Genomic DNA, 17,293 nt, shown 5'->3' on the forward strand with positions numbered 1-17,293 from the left:
TTCAGCCTGCGGCTCTCAGAGTGCTGGCCAGTCTCACCTCCTGCCCCCTCCCCAGAGGTTGCAGTGGCCACCCATCTCCTTGCCCCAGTGGCTTCTTCCCTGCTCCCAGTGGATTCTCCACATGGGTCCTTTGCCACATGCTTAGAATGAGCCAGACTGTATATGGCTCTTCTAGTTGTACACCTTTGGAGGCTTCCTGCTGCCCTTGGCACCACCCCCTCCATGCAGCCCAGGCTCTGCCACAGCCACGTGCCCTCAGCCCCCCGACCTCCTGCTTACTCCTCACCACGCTCTTTGCTCTTCGCCACCTTTGGTGTACATGTCATGTTGTTCCCTCTTCCTGGAAAGCTCACCCCCTTGGTCTGTAAATGGCTTATCAGGTCTCAGCTGACACACATGCTCCCTGGAACAACCTTCCGAACAGGTTCCCACTCAGTAGGATTGCTCTCCAACCCCATTCCTTAAAAAAAAAAGTCATTGCAACCATGTGTTTTAACTCCTTCACAGGCTGCATGATAGATCTGAAATCACTTATTTGTTTCTCATTATCAGTTTTCCCTGGTGGACTATAAGCTCCATGAGGGAGAAGTCATGTTTTATTTTCTAAGGTGTATTTATGTCCTAACACAGTGCCTGCTGGATAGTTAGACTCCATAGGATTAATAACATCATGATTTAGCAAACTATTTGTCATAGAACATTGCCCCTCAGGGGAGAGGCTTAGGAGGCATGGCACACTCATGTGTCCGTGGATGGTTGTCTGGGGTCGGGCGTGATGACAGGGATGATAGACGGCGCAGCATGCCCAGTTCAGGGAAGCGCAGTTGGTAGACGACAGCCTGGAAGGATGGTGCAGAGAGCCAGGGAGGGGACCTCAACACTCAGTGCTCCATCCTATCAGAGGGAGGGCCAAGGCAGAGAAAAGGCCTCCACCCCTTGCTAAAGCTGGCAGCGGGACAGGAGCATCTGGACCTTAGAGCCCTGCCTGACCCCCACATGATTTCTGAGCAGCCTCTGGCCTCAGCCTCCCCCGCGGCTCCCATCAGGTGGTGGGCCATGCCGGGCCACAGGGCTCAGGCCAAGCAAGCGTGAGCAGAGGCCCCGGGACCCGTTCACCATCCCCAGGACATTGTGCCTATTCCACGGGCCGGGCCATCCCCGCAGGCTGCCCTCAAGCTGCATTAAACATAGTTATGGAGGATAACATCCAGAAAATGAGAGGCTGCTACCATCGTGGGCACTGGATTCAGTCTGGGGCCCACTCTGCGGGGACACATGAGCAGGGAGGAGAGGAGCAGGAGCGGGAGTCTGGTCAGAACAGAGTCCCATGAGGACCTGTCCAAGGAGCAGAGACCATTCATTTCAGGAAGATGAGACTGGTTCTCCAACACCGAGGGCCTTGGGTAGAAGGGGGACCCCAGCCTGCTTCACTGGAGGCTCATGGTGTGCTACTCATTGTGCACCCCACTGGGGGCTTCCCATGAATTATCCCATTTCTCAGATGTCCTGAGGCTAGCTTGTCCATGGTCACCTGTCACTAAGAGCCCAAGTAGGGCCCAAGCCCGTACCTGCCCAGAGGGCAATGGCTTAACTACCAGCCTGTTGCCTGAATCTCTTTGGTGTTGATAACAGAAAACAGAGTTAGGACCTAAGTCACAACACGGAGTTTAATTTCAACCAATATTAGAAAGATATTTCTATGTCAGAGCTGTCTGTAGATGGACTGAATGGTCTTTTGAAGTGGTGAGCTCCCCGTCCCAGGGTGTGTTCAGTGGAAGCTGTACGATTCTGGTCAGTTAAGTACATGACGACCAGGAACCGAACTGTCAGGAACCGAACTGTCTCCTGCCCTGAGTTCAGGCCACATCCATTATAGACTCAACCTCTGAACACTGACACTGCTGTGTGTGGGGCTCAGTTAAAACATGTTTAAATTTCCAAAAGGAGTATTACTAACTCACTTTGTGCCCCCATTCTGGGGTCGGCCTGCAGGGTCCTTGTCGGCAGGCAGCTCCCATGAGCCTCCTGAGAGAACATGACCATATGTGTTAGGGCTTGTGGATTCCCAGCGACACTACTTAGTCCTAAACTCTTAGGCAGTGTGGGGGCAGGTACTGGAGAGTTGGGGGGAGGGTGCCGTCAGGAGCCATTTGGAGCATGACCTGTTCTTGCCCACATCGTTTCCCAGCTCAGCCCCCAGGGTCTGTGGGGCAGTGGAGTCTGTATTAAATGGAGGGAGAAAATCTCATGAAACCATCCCCATGGTGCTGGGAGAACCGGGGTTGTAGGCCCCACGAGGTGGGTGGTGGCATGGAGGGGACACAGAGCCCGGGGTGGTGAGGGAGCACCCCGGCCCAATCTGGGCCATGCAACACATGGAGAAGGCCTGTGGCTGAGGGCCCAGTCCCTCCCACTGGGTACCTGCCCAGCAACACAGGGTGCAGTGGGTCACCAGGGACCAAAAAAACAACTGGAAGTGGAAAAGTTGACAGAATGCTGTTTTCCTGTCTTGACTCATGCCAGCCCCCACGTAACTGAACTAATGCAGCCTCCAGGAACTCCTCCCTTTCCTCACCTTAGCTCACTCAGACCACTCCAGCCCTAACAGGATGTGTGGTCCTGTTGTCCCCTGGGACTGTGACCCTGCCCCGCTGGCCCCAGGCCCTTGGGCTTCCCTGGGACACACGCACCCACAGCGGGGTGCTGCCCCTGGCAGAACCGAGAACATGGTCATTCCAGCCATTTCTGCGGGCTCTGTTCTCTCTCAGATCCCAGTGAGGAAGGGCTGGAATGACCCAGCTGGAAAAAGAAGGCTGGTCCTTAGACTGCTCCACCAAAGGCAACATCTAGAAGGCAAACGGACCCTGGCCCCATCCTAGCAGGGAGGTTAGGGAAACCCAGGGTTTAGCAGGACCCAGGCTGGGGTAATTCGGGGATTGACTTGACGGGAAGGATGGAGAAGTCACACCTCAGGCAACAGGGAGTTCACTTGGCACCTGCGCATCCCAAACTTCCTGCTTCAGGACACTGACTTTAAGGACACTCATCATTTCCCCAGTTCTTCATTCTCCTAAGCACTGTCATCCCTATTATATAAGTAACCTATTATTATTTAATATGAAAGTATGAATACACTGGTCACAGATGAACCATTTCATGCTTAAATGTCAAAGAGCATAAATCACTGCAAATACAGAAGAGGAAAGACTTGCTGAATCACAGTCACTGGGAAAGAGAAAGTGGGTTGTAGGAGAGTAAAGGTGGGGGAATGTCAGAGGAGCACCTGGCACTAGAAGGCAGCCTGCGGGGGCGAGTATAGGGGAGCAGCCCTGGAGCAGAGGCCCAGCCCCAAGCCACTGCTGACTTCCTGAATCCTGAGTGCATAGACACCTGCCCTCCGGCCCTTGCCTGTGTGCGTCCCGACAGCAGCTCCTCCCCATGGGAACCACCTGTCCACGTTGGCGGCCCTGAGTCTGGCCGGCCCCTAGCCCCCTAGCCAATGCTGAAGAGCCCCTGGAGCCATGTGTTGGTCACACCTCACCTGCAGACTCCACCTGCCTGGACACCAGCTCTAGGTCCTTCCAGGAACGTTCCACAAGCACCAAGGTGCTGTAAGCACCACACCTGCCAGGGAGAGAGGACTCAGGTGGCTCACGGAGGCCACCCTGCCCACTAAGGCTGCTGGCTGCCAGGCAGGCAGGGAGCCTTCAGAAGAACTTCACTCTCTTCTGAGAAAAATTATATGTAAAACCTGAGCCATTCTAGTTTACTTTCCAAGCCCTGTTGACATGAAACTTGAGTTCCTATGGAAGATGAAGAGGGATTTTACAGAGGGAGAAAAAAGCAACTGCTACCTCTTTCCACAAAACATAAACACGAGCACAACGTCATGCGTTTTCACTGTAGAAAATACATGTAATGGGTAAATCAATCACATGTAACATCCCACAGAAAAACTGTAGTATTATGTGTTTCCAAGCATTTTCTATGGATCTGGTATTGATTTTAAATTGGAGATACCCTATGTAATACTATTTCTGTCCTCCTTTTTCAAATACTATACAATGACTACTTTCCTGCCTTATGGACTTCAAAAGGCTGATTTTTACATTGTTGCCTAACTGTGCATCTCACAGATGTGCTATCATTCCTTTAACTACTCAAATCCTGGCCATTTATGTGGTTTCTTATTCTCCACTATCAGAGAAGGTGACATAGTAAAGAACATTAATATCAATTGATTATTCTGTTAGAACAGCTTCCTGGAAGGGAGACAGAACATAATGACTCCTAACTCTGGGAAACGAACTAGGGGTGGTGGAAGGGGAGGAGGGCGGGGGGTGGAGGGGAATGGGTGACGGGCACTGAGGTGGACACTTGACGGGATGAGCACTGGGTGTTTCTCTGTATGCTGGTAAATTGAACACCAATAAAAATTAATTAAAAAAAAAAAAAAGAACAGCTTCCTGGAAGGGAATTACTGATTGAAGTTCTAAACTCCACAAAAGCACCCTCCCCTCCACCAGACCTGCTGTCTGTCTTCCCCAGGCAGCTTCTCCTCCTGCACCCTACTCCTTGTGGGAGGGACCCCCCCCCCCCCAGCAATAGCAGCTTTATCCAGCACTGCATCATATTCATTTAAATTTGTGTCAATTCCAGAGGAGATACCATCACTATGTAGTTTTCATTTGTGGTTCTGTGACCAGTGAAGCTGGATGTATGTGTTTCTTCCAAGGTGGTTGTCTGGTGTTATGTATAGCCTTTTTTTTTTTTTAACTGAGATGATTTTTTTCTGATTAGCTTCTGAGACTTCTTTGCATAAGAGGGATATTTACTTCTCCTCATGTTTGCTGCAAATATTTTCCCTAGTGTAACATTTGCTTTTAAAATAAGTGTGTATTTTTTGGAGGACAGAAATCTAAAATTATATGTAGGATGTAAGCAGATACAACAGTCTTCTCCATGTTTCTTCTGAGATTTTAGGCATGATAGTTCTTTCCCATCGCAGGACTGATTAAATGTTCACTTTGTTTTTTGGAGCTTGCTTGTGGTTTCTTCTTCACATCTGACTCTTTAATCCACCTGGAATTTTGCTGGTGGCTGGTGAGGAGTGGGCTCTGATTTGGTTTTTCATCCAGGTATCTAACCTCCAATCTCTCCATGAACATTTACTAGAAAACCTATGGCTTCCTAACTGGTTTTCCTTCTCATCATTGAGTTCTTACATTCTAGGGTTTATTTCAGGGTTTTCCACTAGGTTTCACTGATCTGTCATTATTCATTTTTCAGTAATGCCATAAGGACTTACTTGTTTTATAATATATTTTAATATCCAGCAAAGTCCCTCAATGGTCTTCTTTTTCAAAATAAGTTAAGCTATTCTCATTTATTTATTAAAACATCTTCAGAATCAGTACTTATTACCCCTTAAAATTCCTTTTTGTGTTTTCCAGCTTTTCTTGATTAGATTTATTAGAAGCTGGTATCTTTTGGATATATAAATTCTGTTTTTCACTTTATTAATTCCTGTCTTATAATCTGTTCTCCCAAGGCTTTAGTCTCCTAATGCATTTCAATTTATTCTATTTATTTTCATGCTTTATTTTTTTAATAAAAAACTTCCAGGATATTTTTCCTGCGTGTACAACTTTGGTCACACTTTGAGTCTGGCTATTCAGAGTCATCGTTGTAATTTTTCAAATAGTCTTTAATGGTAGTTTGAATAATTCTCTTTTGGCCAAGTTGTAGCTGAGGAGATTACTTCAAAAGTTCCCCTAAAAAGTTTTCTTTTAATTGAATTTTTATGGCCTTGTGGTTAGAGAACATGTCTGAAGATTTTTTCTGATATTTTGAAACATGTGGCCAAGAAGTTGATTGATTTTTTTGTAAATGTTCCATGAAAGTTTAAAAAGAAGATGTATTCTTGTATTGTATTTTGTATTCAACATTTAGGTTATTAAAACAGTTAATTCAGGTCTTGATCTCCTTGTTTGTTTTTGCATAAAAGTTCACAGTTTACTGTGTATGGTACTTTTATTCTTATTAAACAGTCCTTCTAAAGCATTTAATGCTTTTTGCTTTGAATTTAAGTTGGTTTAAAATGAGGACTTCTTCTCAATCACCCTTTGGTTTGTACTCCCTAATAAATCTCTGTTATTCATTTATTTTTCTAGGTCTTTACGCTTTAGGAACGTCTTCTGTAAACAGCATGAAATCAAATTTTGCTTTTAAATCCTATCCTAAGAGACACTGCCTCCTAACAGGGGAGGGAAACTCAATTATGTTAGATGTTATAGATTGTAAGTTTGTTTTTTCATGCTTTCTCTGTTTTTAAATTCTTCCTACTTCTTTGGTCTTTCTGTTTCTGACATGTATATGACTCACCCAGGGATGTGGAGAGTGCACATCCTCAAGGTAGGGAAAAGTGGGGCTCTCGGGCAGGGTCCTGAGGTCTTGGGTCCACCACTCCCTGGGTCTGGGACCCAGCACACTGCTTTGACCTCTCTGTGCCTCAGTTTCCTCCCACAGAGATTGGCAACCACAGTGGCCCCCACACCTCACGGAGCTGGGGTGAGGGTGACTTGAATACTGGGTTGATGCTGTTGTATGCTATTGTCAAAATTCTACCTGTGGTTAACTTTAGGTTTAAAAAATGATTTAAACTATATTTCTCTAATTATTAAATCGAGTGATAAGGCTTTTAGAGTTCTCTTCTCCACCTAAGATGATGAATTTAGCATGCTTTTATTAATTCTTTTTAGGCTTCTCTAGATTTTATAATCTGAGGGTCTTAAATGTCATGGAATCTTTTATCATAAATCTACTCTTTCCAGAACCTCCTTTAGAACATGGTTTTGCAGTCATGGTTAAATGTACCTGGAGTTCATGGTTCCCTGGCTTGTGTGGTGTCTACCTGTCCGACTTTACATCCTTGCATTAAGACCTTAATTGTGATTCATTTCCCCAAAACACACAGCTTGTTTACCTTCTGAACCCACAAAACTCCAAGGATGACCCGTTCTTGCCTCCCACAGGAACAACACTCATGTCTGCAATTCAGGGCTCCTGAGGAAAGTCTGCTCGGTGCTGCCCACGCGGCCAGGATTGCTGAAACTTTAGGTTTCAGTAAACTTTCCAGAAAATGAGTTGATTAGGATATCTCTGGACCTGACTGTGTCCGGTTCTGAGAACAGCCTGTTCCCACCTGCCTCACCCCAGTCCCTCCACCCCTTCCCCTCAGGCCACCAGTTCTAGGAAAGTTTTCTTGGTGTATGTCTTTGATTATGCTGTTGTCCAGATTGTTCTGGTTTCTTCCTCTGGTCCTTGGGCTTAGCCTTGAGTCTAGAGCCTCCAATGTTGACTTGCCATCCACCTTCTCATCACTCTGTTCTGTCCTACATTCTAAAAGGACTTTTAAGCTCGCCCTCCACATTCCACATTTAAAAAAATCCAGTAGCCTCCAATGTGAACATTCTTTGTACTAAAACAATTTTAGCTTTCTGGAACTCTGTGCTTATATGAACTACACACAGTTCCGTCATGTCTGCTCCCTCACCCTCTGTGCAGAAATCATAGCCTCCTGCACCATTAGGGGAGCCTGAGAGCCTCCTAAGGCTCTCTTCCCTCTCAGCCGCTCTCAGGATGATCTACCATGACCTTCCTCTTTCTTAATTAGCGAGTGTGTTTGCAGGGCCCCCAGGAGGATCTGCACCCTCCCCCGTCGCCCTGCCCAGGAACTCCCCATGGCCCAGGGGGATCAGCTTCGACCTGGCACACCCTGGCACGTGAGCCCCCTGGGCTCCCTGCTTTTCCCAGGGGCACTGACTGCTTCCTTCAGCTAGAGGGCAGGCTTCACCTGATGCGTGGGTTCTTTCCTGTCCTCACCACACCAGCAGTTTGCAAGCTTTTAAAACCAGGCACTCATATGGGGAAGATAAAACATAATGAAAGGGATTATAGGGGAAAGGAGAGAAAATGAGTGGGAAAAATTAGAGAGGGTGACAAAACATGAGAGACTCCTAACTCTGCTTGTCTCCTGCTCCCTCTCCCTCTGCCCTTCCCCTCGCTCACACTCTCTCTCTCATAAAAAAATAAATCTTTTCTTTAAAAAAAACTGCAGTTTTATAATAACAATAACTATTACTAGTAGTTCTGACTGTCCCAGTGGGGCTCTGGGTGCGTGTTCCATGCTGGTGGCTGGGCCCCAAACTCGAGGGGCCCATGAGAACCCACGGCCCTGCTCTCAGCTCCGCCCGGCCCACAAGGGCTGGTATCAAGCCCATAGTGTGGGTCTCACAGTAGACCATGTCCCTACTCCTTTCATGGAGCTCAAGGTAGGAATCTGGGGGAAGGAGACACAGGTGGGGGGGCTGTTCTCTGGTGCAGACCAGACTGGGGCAGGTGGCTGACAAGGCAGAGGGTAGAGGAGGAAGCCTCTCCTGATCTTCCCATGGGAAGGGTGGCTTCAAACAAGAGAAAGATTGGGCCAGGAGTTGTTTTCTCTAGTTCCAGGGCCTCCAAAATCAAATTCCTCATAAAAATACGAATATGTAGAAATAGACAAAAATTCACAGCATCACCCACAAAGACCTGTTGACAGGCTGGCTGCCTGCAGAGCCTGGAGCTTCAGGAGGAAATGTCCAAAGGGATTCCATTCAGGAGGCTGGAGGTGGTTTACAAACCCTGGCTTGGGATCACAAAACAGTCTACTATGTCTGCGCTCTGCAGGCCCTGGGGCCGCCTGCAGGGACATGAACCCGGGGGTAAGCTGGCAGATATCTGTGGGGGGCGGGCCAGGAAAGCCCATTGTCCACGCGTGTCCAGCTGCGGCCCGAGGACCAGGGCCCTCCACCTGCTCGGCTGCTTGTGTGTGCGTGTAACAGTGTTTAGTGAGGAGCTTCCTCCAATGGGCTCCGGGAGGCCTGTGGGAGGCGGGCAGGCGGGCAGGCGGGCAGGCGGCCAGGAGAATCCTGGGGAACGGGAGTGCCGGGCTGTCAGGCCTGCTGCCCGTGATGTAAGGCCATGCCGAGTCCAAGGAAAACAAGCCTGCTGTTGTCCCTGCCCTCCCAGCAACCGGAGCGCACTGCGCTGGCGGGCTGCTAACTTCCCCTTCCTCGGAAGGAGGAAACACAAGAAACCTTTCCTGTCACATAAAAGTCACCTAAGAAATGAGAAATGTCTTCTAAATTGCGTCTTGCTGAAGAGGGATTTCCATGGCAACTCGAGGAGTGTGTGTATACAAGCGGAGATAAGCCTGGCCTGCAAGAGCCGCCCCGTTCTAGGCGTTGGCAGACGGTGGTTTCTCCAGAACCTGTGGTTTCTCCTGCCACACTGCTATGTGACCCCAGGCGAGTCATGTGCCCTCTCCGCCGTCTGGGGCAACAGAGCCATCGTAGGGTCAGCTAAGCGAGACTGAGGTCATCTTGCACATGTGCCCCCAAGCAGCCCTGTGTCCACTTGCCAGTCTGTGATCGACAGGCTCCGGTCTCAGGGGCTCTGCCTGTCTTGCCTAGTGCTGGACGCTGCGAAAGGATAGTGGTCATCTACACCACATTCTAAAGGGAACTCCTCAGCCACCGTAAGAGAAGTGCTTCCTTGGAGCAGGAGAAAACCTGCTGATATGTACATGTGTTCACGGAGGCCAGACTTCTGAGCAAGAGTCTCAAGCAGGAGCTCTACTGGGGCCACTCTCAGCATTAGTGCCCGGGCATGTGCAGCAAGCAGGGCAGCCGAGGTGAGGGGCCTTTCCAATCCTACGCTGACCAGCCTCCCTCTGCCTGGGCAGCTCTCAACCACTGGCCACAACCCCCGCAGAGGGAAGGGGGCTGGAGGGAAGGGGGCCGGCGCGAGGCAGGCATGCAGGGGCAGAGGGCGGCGACCCTGGAATTCACCATGAAATTGGCTCCGAGGACAGTGATGAAAGGGCAAGTGCACAAACGGCGGAGTCCTGGCATCTAAGCACCAGCCTGTGTGGCTGTGAGCCCTTCATGTTGGGGCGTCCCCGGGGAGTCCAGGCCACAGCCTCCCCATGAGCTCGAGCCCCAGCCTAGGGTCAGGGACAGATAGCCAGGAGTTCCAGCTCTGGCTCTGCAACCTCAGGCCGGTGGTGCCAGCAGTTTCCTCAGCTCTCAAATGGGGATGTTGGTGGCCCCTCCACCACAGGCCTACTGGAAGGCCACAGAAGTGATACCCAGCTGGCATGTCATACAGGACCGGCAGCCAGCTGGGACACAAGGGACAAGGCTGTGGTGTGCCCCAGGTCTATCGGAACAGAAACCATTGGTCAAGGGGCGGCTGGGGAAGGGGCAGCTCCAGGAGGGCTCTGACTTGTTCTTTGTGGCCTTCAGCTGGGCCAGCTGTGTCTTTGGGCAGAGGCCTGGCGGGCTACTCGGGAGCCTTGCAGGCCCTTCCACGCGAAGTACAAGGCAACAGAGTACTTTGGGAGCATGGTAGTAAAAATAGTCACCGACTTGTGGCAGGTTCAATAAACAATGAATCTCACTTGCAGACACTTTGAGCCCAGTTCACTCGTTCATCTGAACAAGTGAGCACGGGTGAGCACGGGTGAGCACAGGTGAGCATACATGCCGAGGGGGCCGGGTGTCAGGCTGCGGAGCATTTTAAATGTCGGAAAGGGCTTTGCAAATTCAGTCACGGTTGTTATAGACTCAGCTCCAACCGTTTGGAAAGGAGAACAGGAAAGTAGGGGCCCACCTGGGGTGGGAACTGGCTGCTTCTCATTATCCAAAGCAGCCAAAGAATTCTCAAGGGTTCCCCAGAGCGCTCCACTGTTACGGTGGATTCCCACCATTGCTGCACTACAGCTGGCAGGGCCACACACTACTCGCTTTGTTCCAATGACAAATCCTGGAAAGTAGGTGTCACTACCCCAGCTTGCAGGTAATAAAACTGAGGCCCAGAGAGGTGCCATGACCAGCCGGATGTGGCTCAGCCAGGAGCATGTAGAGGATGTGGGGCTGAGATCCAAGCATAGGCTTTCCCCACTGCAAAGAGTGCTCACCAGGAAGGGCTCACCAGGCGGCGTGAGATGCAGCCCCTCCTAGAGTAGGTGCTGCAGCACCAGCTGCCCTGAGGTGGGGTTCTGAGTCCCCAGGGCTCTGTGCACAAGAAGTGTCTCCCAACCCTGCACTGCCAGCAGGGACTGACCCTGTCATGCTTGGGGGCCCTTGTCCTGCAGCAGAAGAACGCCCTTGACAGTGAGTCTACTGGCCAAATATCTGGAAGAAATATCTGCAAACAGAACATCTCAAAATAGGTGGGAAATCTGGTTCAATGTACCCACGTGAGATGTTTTCAGCTAACTCTCCTTCATCCCTCTTGTCTCTGCTGGGACACAGGTGCATGGAAGATTGGTGATGCAGCAATGAGCAAGTTAAAGGAGACTGCCAGGGTCCACATGACTATGTAGGGTGCCTGCCCGGGCCTCCCCATGTAATAAAAATAACGTCTCTCAAGTGAACTTCTCTTCCTTCCTTCTGAAGAGATCCTTGGGCAGCTCCGGTGGCTTAGTGATTTAGTACCACCTTCGGCCCAGGGCATGATCCTGGAGACCCAGGATCGAGTCCCACGTCGGGCTCCCTGCATGGAGCCTGCTTCTCCCTCTGCCTGTGTCTCTGCCTCTCTTTCTATCTGTGTCTCTCACGAATAAATAAATAAAATCATTTTTTTAAAAAATGAAAAGATCCTCATTTTAAAACAAGAATGCTGGGGATCCCTGGGTGGCTCAGCGGTTTAGCGCCTGCCTCTGGCCCAGGGCGTTATCTTGGAGTCCCGGGATCGAGTCCCACATCAGGCTCCCTGCATGGATCCTGCTTCTCCCTCTGCCTGTGTCTCTGCCTCTCTCTCTGTGTCTCTCACGAATAAATAAATAAAATCTTTAAAAATAAATTAAAAATAAAGCAAGAATGCTGAGGCCCAGAGAGGTCAAGTGACTTGCCCAAGGTCTCACAGCAACTTCGAGAATCTAGGTTTCTAACAGAGGTGTTCAGACTCCACATGGGAACTCAGATTGGAAGGAATATCAAGAGCTAGCCTGAAAGGGACAGGAGTCCTCGCAGGCAGCTTGAGGTGACAGCGGGAGGAAGTGGCACTGTCTGGCCCTCAAGTCTCAGTGATGGCAGTTCAGAGGGGCTGGCACTCTGCCTTGCAGGTGGGTCTCTCTGTGAGGCCACATCCTCCTCTTTGCTCAGCACCAGCTCCTGAAACAATATTTCCCAAAGTATGTTCCCTCCACACCATGCTTCTCAAGTTTTTAGGTGCCTGCCAGTCACCAGGTACACTTGTTGAAATGCATGTGTACTCAGCAGCCCTGGGATGAGACCTGAGGTTCCACATTCTAATGAGTTCCTAGCTACACTGCTGCTGGTTGTGTGTACCACATGGCAGGCAGTGAGGCATCAGTAGCATACAACAAAAAGGATTTCTGGGTGAACACTTTTGAGAAAATCTATATTAAACAAAATTAAACCAGTTTCCTCACTGCAGAACTTCCCAAAGCCTTGAAAATGTTGGTGAGCATCGTTAATGCCCAAGACAAAAAGATAATACAGAATTGCAAAGTCTCACCCATGAGAAAGGCGAGGGATGGCACAGAATGTGAGCACACACTGGCTTACAGACGACCCGCCCACCGAGGATGGTGGTGCAGGCTCCCAGCACACCCGGCCGCATGCCCCTTCCAGCCCTCCCCCAGGTGTACAGGCACCTGCCCCTCCTCCTGCAGCTGTGCCCCCCCCCCCCAGCCGCTGGGAGTGCAGACGCAGCCCTACCTTTCACAGACACGGACCGTCCAGGCAGCGATGATCCACAGCGAGATGCTGAACACAAGCAGCACGGTGCCAGGGCAGATGGTCATGAGGGTCTTCATGACGAAGCGGGTGTTGAAGTTGATCTTGTTGAGTGCCCCGATGCTTCGGGATGAGGCATCAGTGAATAGCTTGCTGTGCAGCAGCATGACACGGGCAATCAGGTACAGGCGCAGGAACATGGGGATAGACAGGATGATGTCCACGTCGGCCTCTGCCCGAGACGGAGTGTAGGAGAAGGCCAGGCGGGCTGTCCAGAAGAACTTGTACTCACCGGGGATAGGGTGGATGGCACACACCAGCATCTCCAGGCTGATGTGAAGGATGCGCTCGTAGGTCATGGCAATACGCCAGTCGTCTGCGCCGTTGTCGATCACAAAGAGCTGGCGGGAGCAGAGAGCCTGTTAGAGGGGCCAGAGCTCGCCTCAGGGCCCTCCAGGGAGGTCTGCCTTGTGTGCTCAGGGCCCTGTTCGAGAGACTCCAGACTACTTCCCAGGCCCCTTCCTGCCTCAAGGCGCCCCTAACTAGCCATTCTATGAAGAGGAGGAAGAGCCGCTCGTTCTGGTTAAAACACCATCCTGCACCCCCTGCCAGGCCCCGGATGGGGATGTGGAGGTGAAAGAGTCATGTTCCCACATGAGCGAAGTCCCCAGTGCTAGTGCAGGTTCCTCTCCCCAAGCAGAAAAGGGATATCCGTGTGCTGGCAGGACTTTGACCCCACACAAGCCAGAGTGTTAACAGTGGGGTCCCAGGAGCCAGGGTGTGCAGGTCAGGACTCTGACCCTAAGACTAACTAGCTCTGGGATTCCAGGTAAGTCAGGATCCTGACCACAACACTAACTAGCTCCATGATCCTGGGTAAGTCAGGGTCAGGACCCCAACACTACTAGCTCTGTGATCCTGGCTATACTATGAGCCTTCCTGTCTCTCAGGCTACTTCTGCTGGTGTCCAGGACTGTGAGGCTGCCCTGGACTCGGGTGCACAGGGGATCAGAATCCTGCCTGTCAGCCTGGAAGTCCCAGCTGCTACTACTCCGAGCTAGGAGGGGATGGGCTCAGGGATGATGGAAGGCCCTCCTTGCAGTGGATGTCCCTGCTACATTGCCATGAAGGTGAGCACCTGCTGGGTGCTCAGCCCTGGCTGGTGCTAGTACTCACACATCGGGAAAGCCCAGGCCTCGTTCTCAAAGACATCTGCCTGAGGATTCAAGGTTAAACAAACCAGCCCTGAGCACAGCCTCCTCGAGGGGAGCTAGGAGGCACTGTGCAAACAGTCCTGGCCCAATGGCTCTAATTAGGAAGGTGTGATACCTAGCCAGGAAAGGTACTCAGCCCAGTACCCAGCCAGGACTCCCATCCTGCCTTCTGCAGTGCTGCTGAGCTGCGGGGGTGGGGGACAACTTTCAGATACAGCTTTCTACCTCTGCAGATACAAAAAGCCCTAATGGCTGCTGGGTGGATCCCCTCTGCTCCTAACTGCCACCGACGGGGCCAAGCCATGGCAATGTGACTACTGACCAGACTCTTCAAACACAAAATGAAAACCATCCATCCTATAATAAAGAATTGCATCAGGTTACTATAATAACTGGGTTCACTGTGGGCAAGAACCTAAGCAACAAATCACAGACCTCGCTGACTCCCTGCTGGGGATGGACACTGTACACTGTCCATGTTAAAGAGGGGGCACCTCATGGCTCTGCCCAGCATTACAGAAGATGCTGGTCCCTGGGCGGTGACACTGCCTGCCTCGTGTCCTGGTGTGGGGTGGGGCAGGAGGCAGCAGAGTCCAGGCTGGTGAGCACCATGGGGATCCTCACACGCAGGCACTAGCTGTATGACCGTAGGTGGGTCATGCATCTCTCTGGGCCTGCTTCTACCTCTCTGTCATGGAACTATTCTTCCTGAACCTGCCTGTCTTTACCAACTGCTAGAAAAATGTGAGGGATTATTAAACTGGCTGGCCTGGGGGCAATCACATAATGTGTCTGCGGGGTGTCTGGGGCAGGCCAAGGGATGGGCAGGTGACCATTTCAGGCTGCCCTACTGGGAGCCTCTGCCAGATGGGGCTCTAGCACAGGGAACTGTGGGTCTAAAGGGGGCCCAATATGCCCAGGGATCCTGCCGCTGTCCTGCATGAGGACGCCCTGCACCCTTGGGAGTCACAGGGCAGCCCCGCCCTCTCAGACTCAGGCAGGACCCAGCCTGCCATTTTCTTGTCCATGCCTTGTGCGTCCCTTACCCGTGGCAGAGCTCAGTGCGTACCCACCGTGTTCTTGCTCCCCCAGGCACGCTACAGTCACTTGGAGAGTTTGCTGAAAACACCGTCCCCGGGCCCACACGGACCAGGCAGGTTTGCAACTCTGAGTGTGAGACCCTGGCACTGGGACTTTTCTTTGAGCTCCCAGCTGACTATAAAGAGTCTCCCAGACTGGGAGCCACTGGTCCTAGCCCGAACTCCAGAGGGACAGGGGCTGTGTCCTCCTCAGAGAAGGAGCCAGGAGCAGGTCAGGTGGTCCCCAAACCGCCATCCCCCTGGACTGTCTGGTGGGCGCCTCCCCCTTCCTGGTGTTCTCCTGGCATGTGTGCTCTCTCTCCAGCTCCTGGGACGGCGGCAGGCACACAGTGGGGAGTCAAGGAAGTTTAGTGAATAAACAGGTGTAGCTGGATGACCATGTCACACCCCTGTCCACCACCCGGGATGGAAATTCCCATGGAAAACTCGTTTCTGAGCCTGTGACTAATGAAGTACCTAAGGATTCACCTTCCGTGTGGCAGGGTGCCCTCCATTCCCAGGGGCTGGTCCGATCTGGAATACATTGTCCCAGGTGACTTCAAGTCTCAGAAAGTTCTGGAGCTAATCTGGAACCAGGATCTCAAGCAGCGCTGGGCAGAGGGGCGAGGGCAGAGAGGAAGCAACCACAACAAAGGACTGTCCTCCCCAGTGCGTTGGCCCCAGCCTTGAAGCCTGGGTTCTGGAACAGCCGTTTGCCATGAGAACAGCAGGAGCACGCTGATGTGATATGGGCCTGGCCTGGAGCAGGGAGCACAGGGAGCCCACAAGCCTCTGTTCACAAAAGTCTGCAGGCCTGGGTGGACCAGCAGGTCTCTACCTACTATCACCCCTCAAACGCGGGCCTCCCCCAGTGGGGAAGGAAGGCCACGCTGTCCCTGTTGCTGAGAGTTGCAGCCTCCTGAGTCTCCAGAGGTGATCTCACTCATGTGGGTCTGGCCAGCCCAAAGGAGCAGCACCCAGTGCCAGGCCTACCAGCCAGGGCCTCACCTTCCTCAGACGGTGCCCTGAACCTAGCTGGCTCTGCACCTGATCCTTCTGCCACTCAGCTAGTGGTCCTGGGAGCCTGTCAGGTTCTCCGTCTATTGGTGTCATTCTGGGAGCTTCAGGAGGGGGGTTAATGCAACAGAGCAATCCCACACTCCTTCACGGAACTTGTGATTAGAGAGAAAGGACAAACTCAACGTTATTCCACTCAGTTCAACAGATCAATTAATTGGTAACAACTGACTACAGATGTTCCTCGACTTAAAACAGAGTTCCTAAGCTCCCAAACATCAGCCTGGCCAACCTGGACCAGACTCAGTGTACCCATGCTAGCCTACAGTTGGGCAAAATCATCTCCCACAAAGCCTATTTTACAATGTTTTGAATGCTGGACTGGAAGTGACAAACAGGATGTCTGTGTGGGGACAGACTGGAGGATAGCGTGTGGGTGGCTGACCCTAGTGACCACAAGGCTACGTGGGAGCAACGGCCAGTAACATGTATCATGACGGATGACCATCTCCTAATTCCTAGCCCAGGAAGAGGCCTGTATTCAAAATTCAAAGTATGAAAAAAAAATAAAAAAAACAAAATTCAAAGTATGCTTTTATCACTTTCCTGGCATCATAAAGTAAAAAAATTGTAAATCTGACCATCGCCAGTCAGACACCACATGCAGCTCTGGAAAGTTGCTCAAAGAGTAGATCTTAAGCACTCTCTCCCAGAAAGAAGGAAGTAATGTGGGGTGATGGGTGTGTTCACGAACTGCCCCATCCAAGTCACCCACATGTAGACTTGGAATGTACGCAGTTGTCAATTATTCCTCATAAAAAAGAACCAGCTAGGTGAGCACGGTGGGGACATAAGTATGAATCCAATACATGTCCAGGAATCAGCTTGCGACCTCAAGTCGCTTTCACAGGAAAGGGCACGTTGGGAGGCTTCTGGGGCTCGGCGGGGCTTGGCAGCCTGGGAAGGCCTGTATCAGACACACGTAGTGTGGCAGCTCATGCAAGCAGCTTCCACCCTGTTCGCTCGCTTCCTCACACAGCGCTTCGCCTCTCTTCCCAGCAAGAGCTGCCATCCACTGCTCAGCCCCTGGAATCTGACCTTGGCCGTGTGCCCTGCTTGGGCCAGTGGGACATAGAAATTGTGATGTCGCAGAGGCCAGGAAGGGTCGTGCAATGGG

At 51.4% G+C, this 17,293-nt stretch overlaps 1 protein-coding gene across 7 annotated transcripts in view; it reads right to left on the bottom strand.

Annotated features, from left to right (window-relative positions):
• KCNN3 (potassium calcium-activated channel subfamily N member 3) overlaps positions 1–17,293 on the bottom strand; it is a 125,927-nt gene that overhangs the window by 36,837 nt on the left and 71,797 nt on the right. For 4 of the 7 annotated variants that reach the window (XM_041760631.1, XM_041760641.1, XM_041760675.1 and 1 more), the window contains exon 3: positions 12,789–13,207. In XM_041760631.1, coding sequence (XP_041616565.1) covers positions 12,789–13,207 — 419 coding nt within the window. Of the gene's footprint in view, positions 1–12,788; positions 13,208–17,293 lie in introns of those variants that run through there. The other 3 variants (XM_041760656.1, XM_041760665.1, XM_041760686.1) reach the window with 2 other exon arrangements.

The sequence above is a fragment of the Vulpes lagopus genome, chromosome 1 (genome assembly GCF_018345385.1).
Source record: "Vulpes lagopus strain Blue_001 chromosome 1, ASM1834538v1, whole genome shotgun sequence".
Lineage (NCBI taxonomy): Eukaryota > Metazoa > Chordata > Mammalia > Carnivora > Canidae > Vulpes > Vulpes lagopus.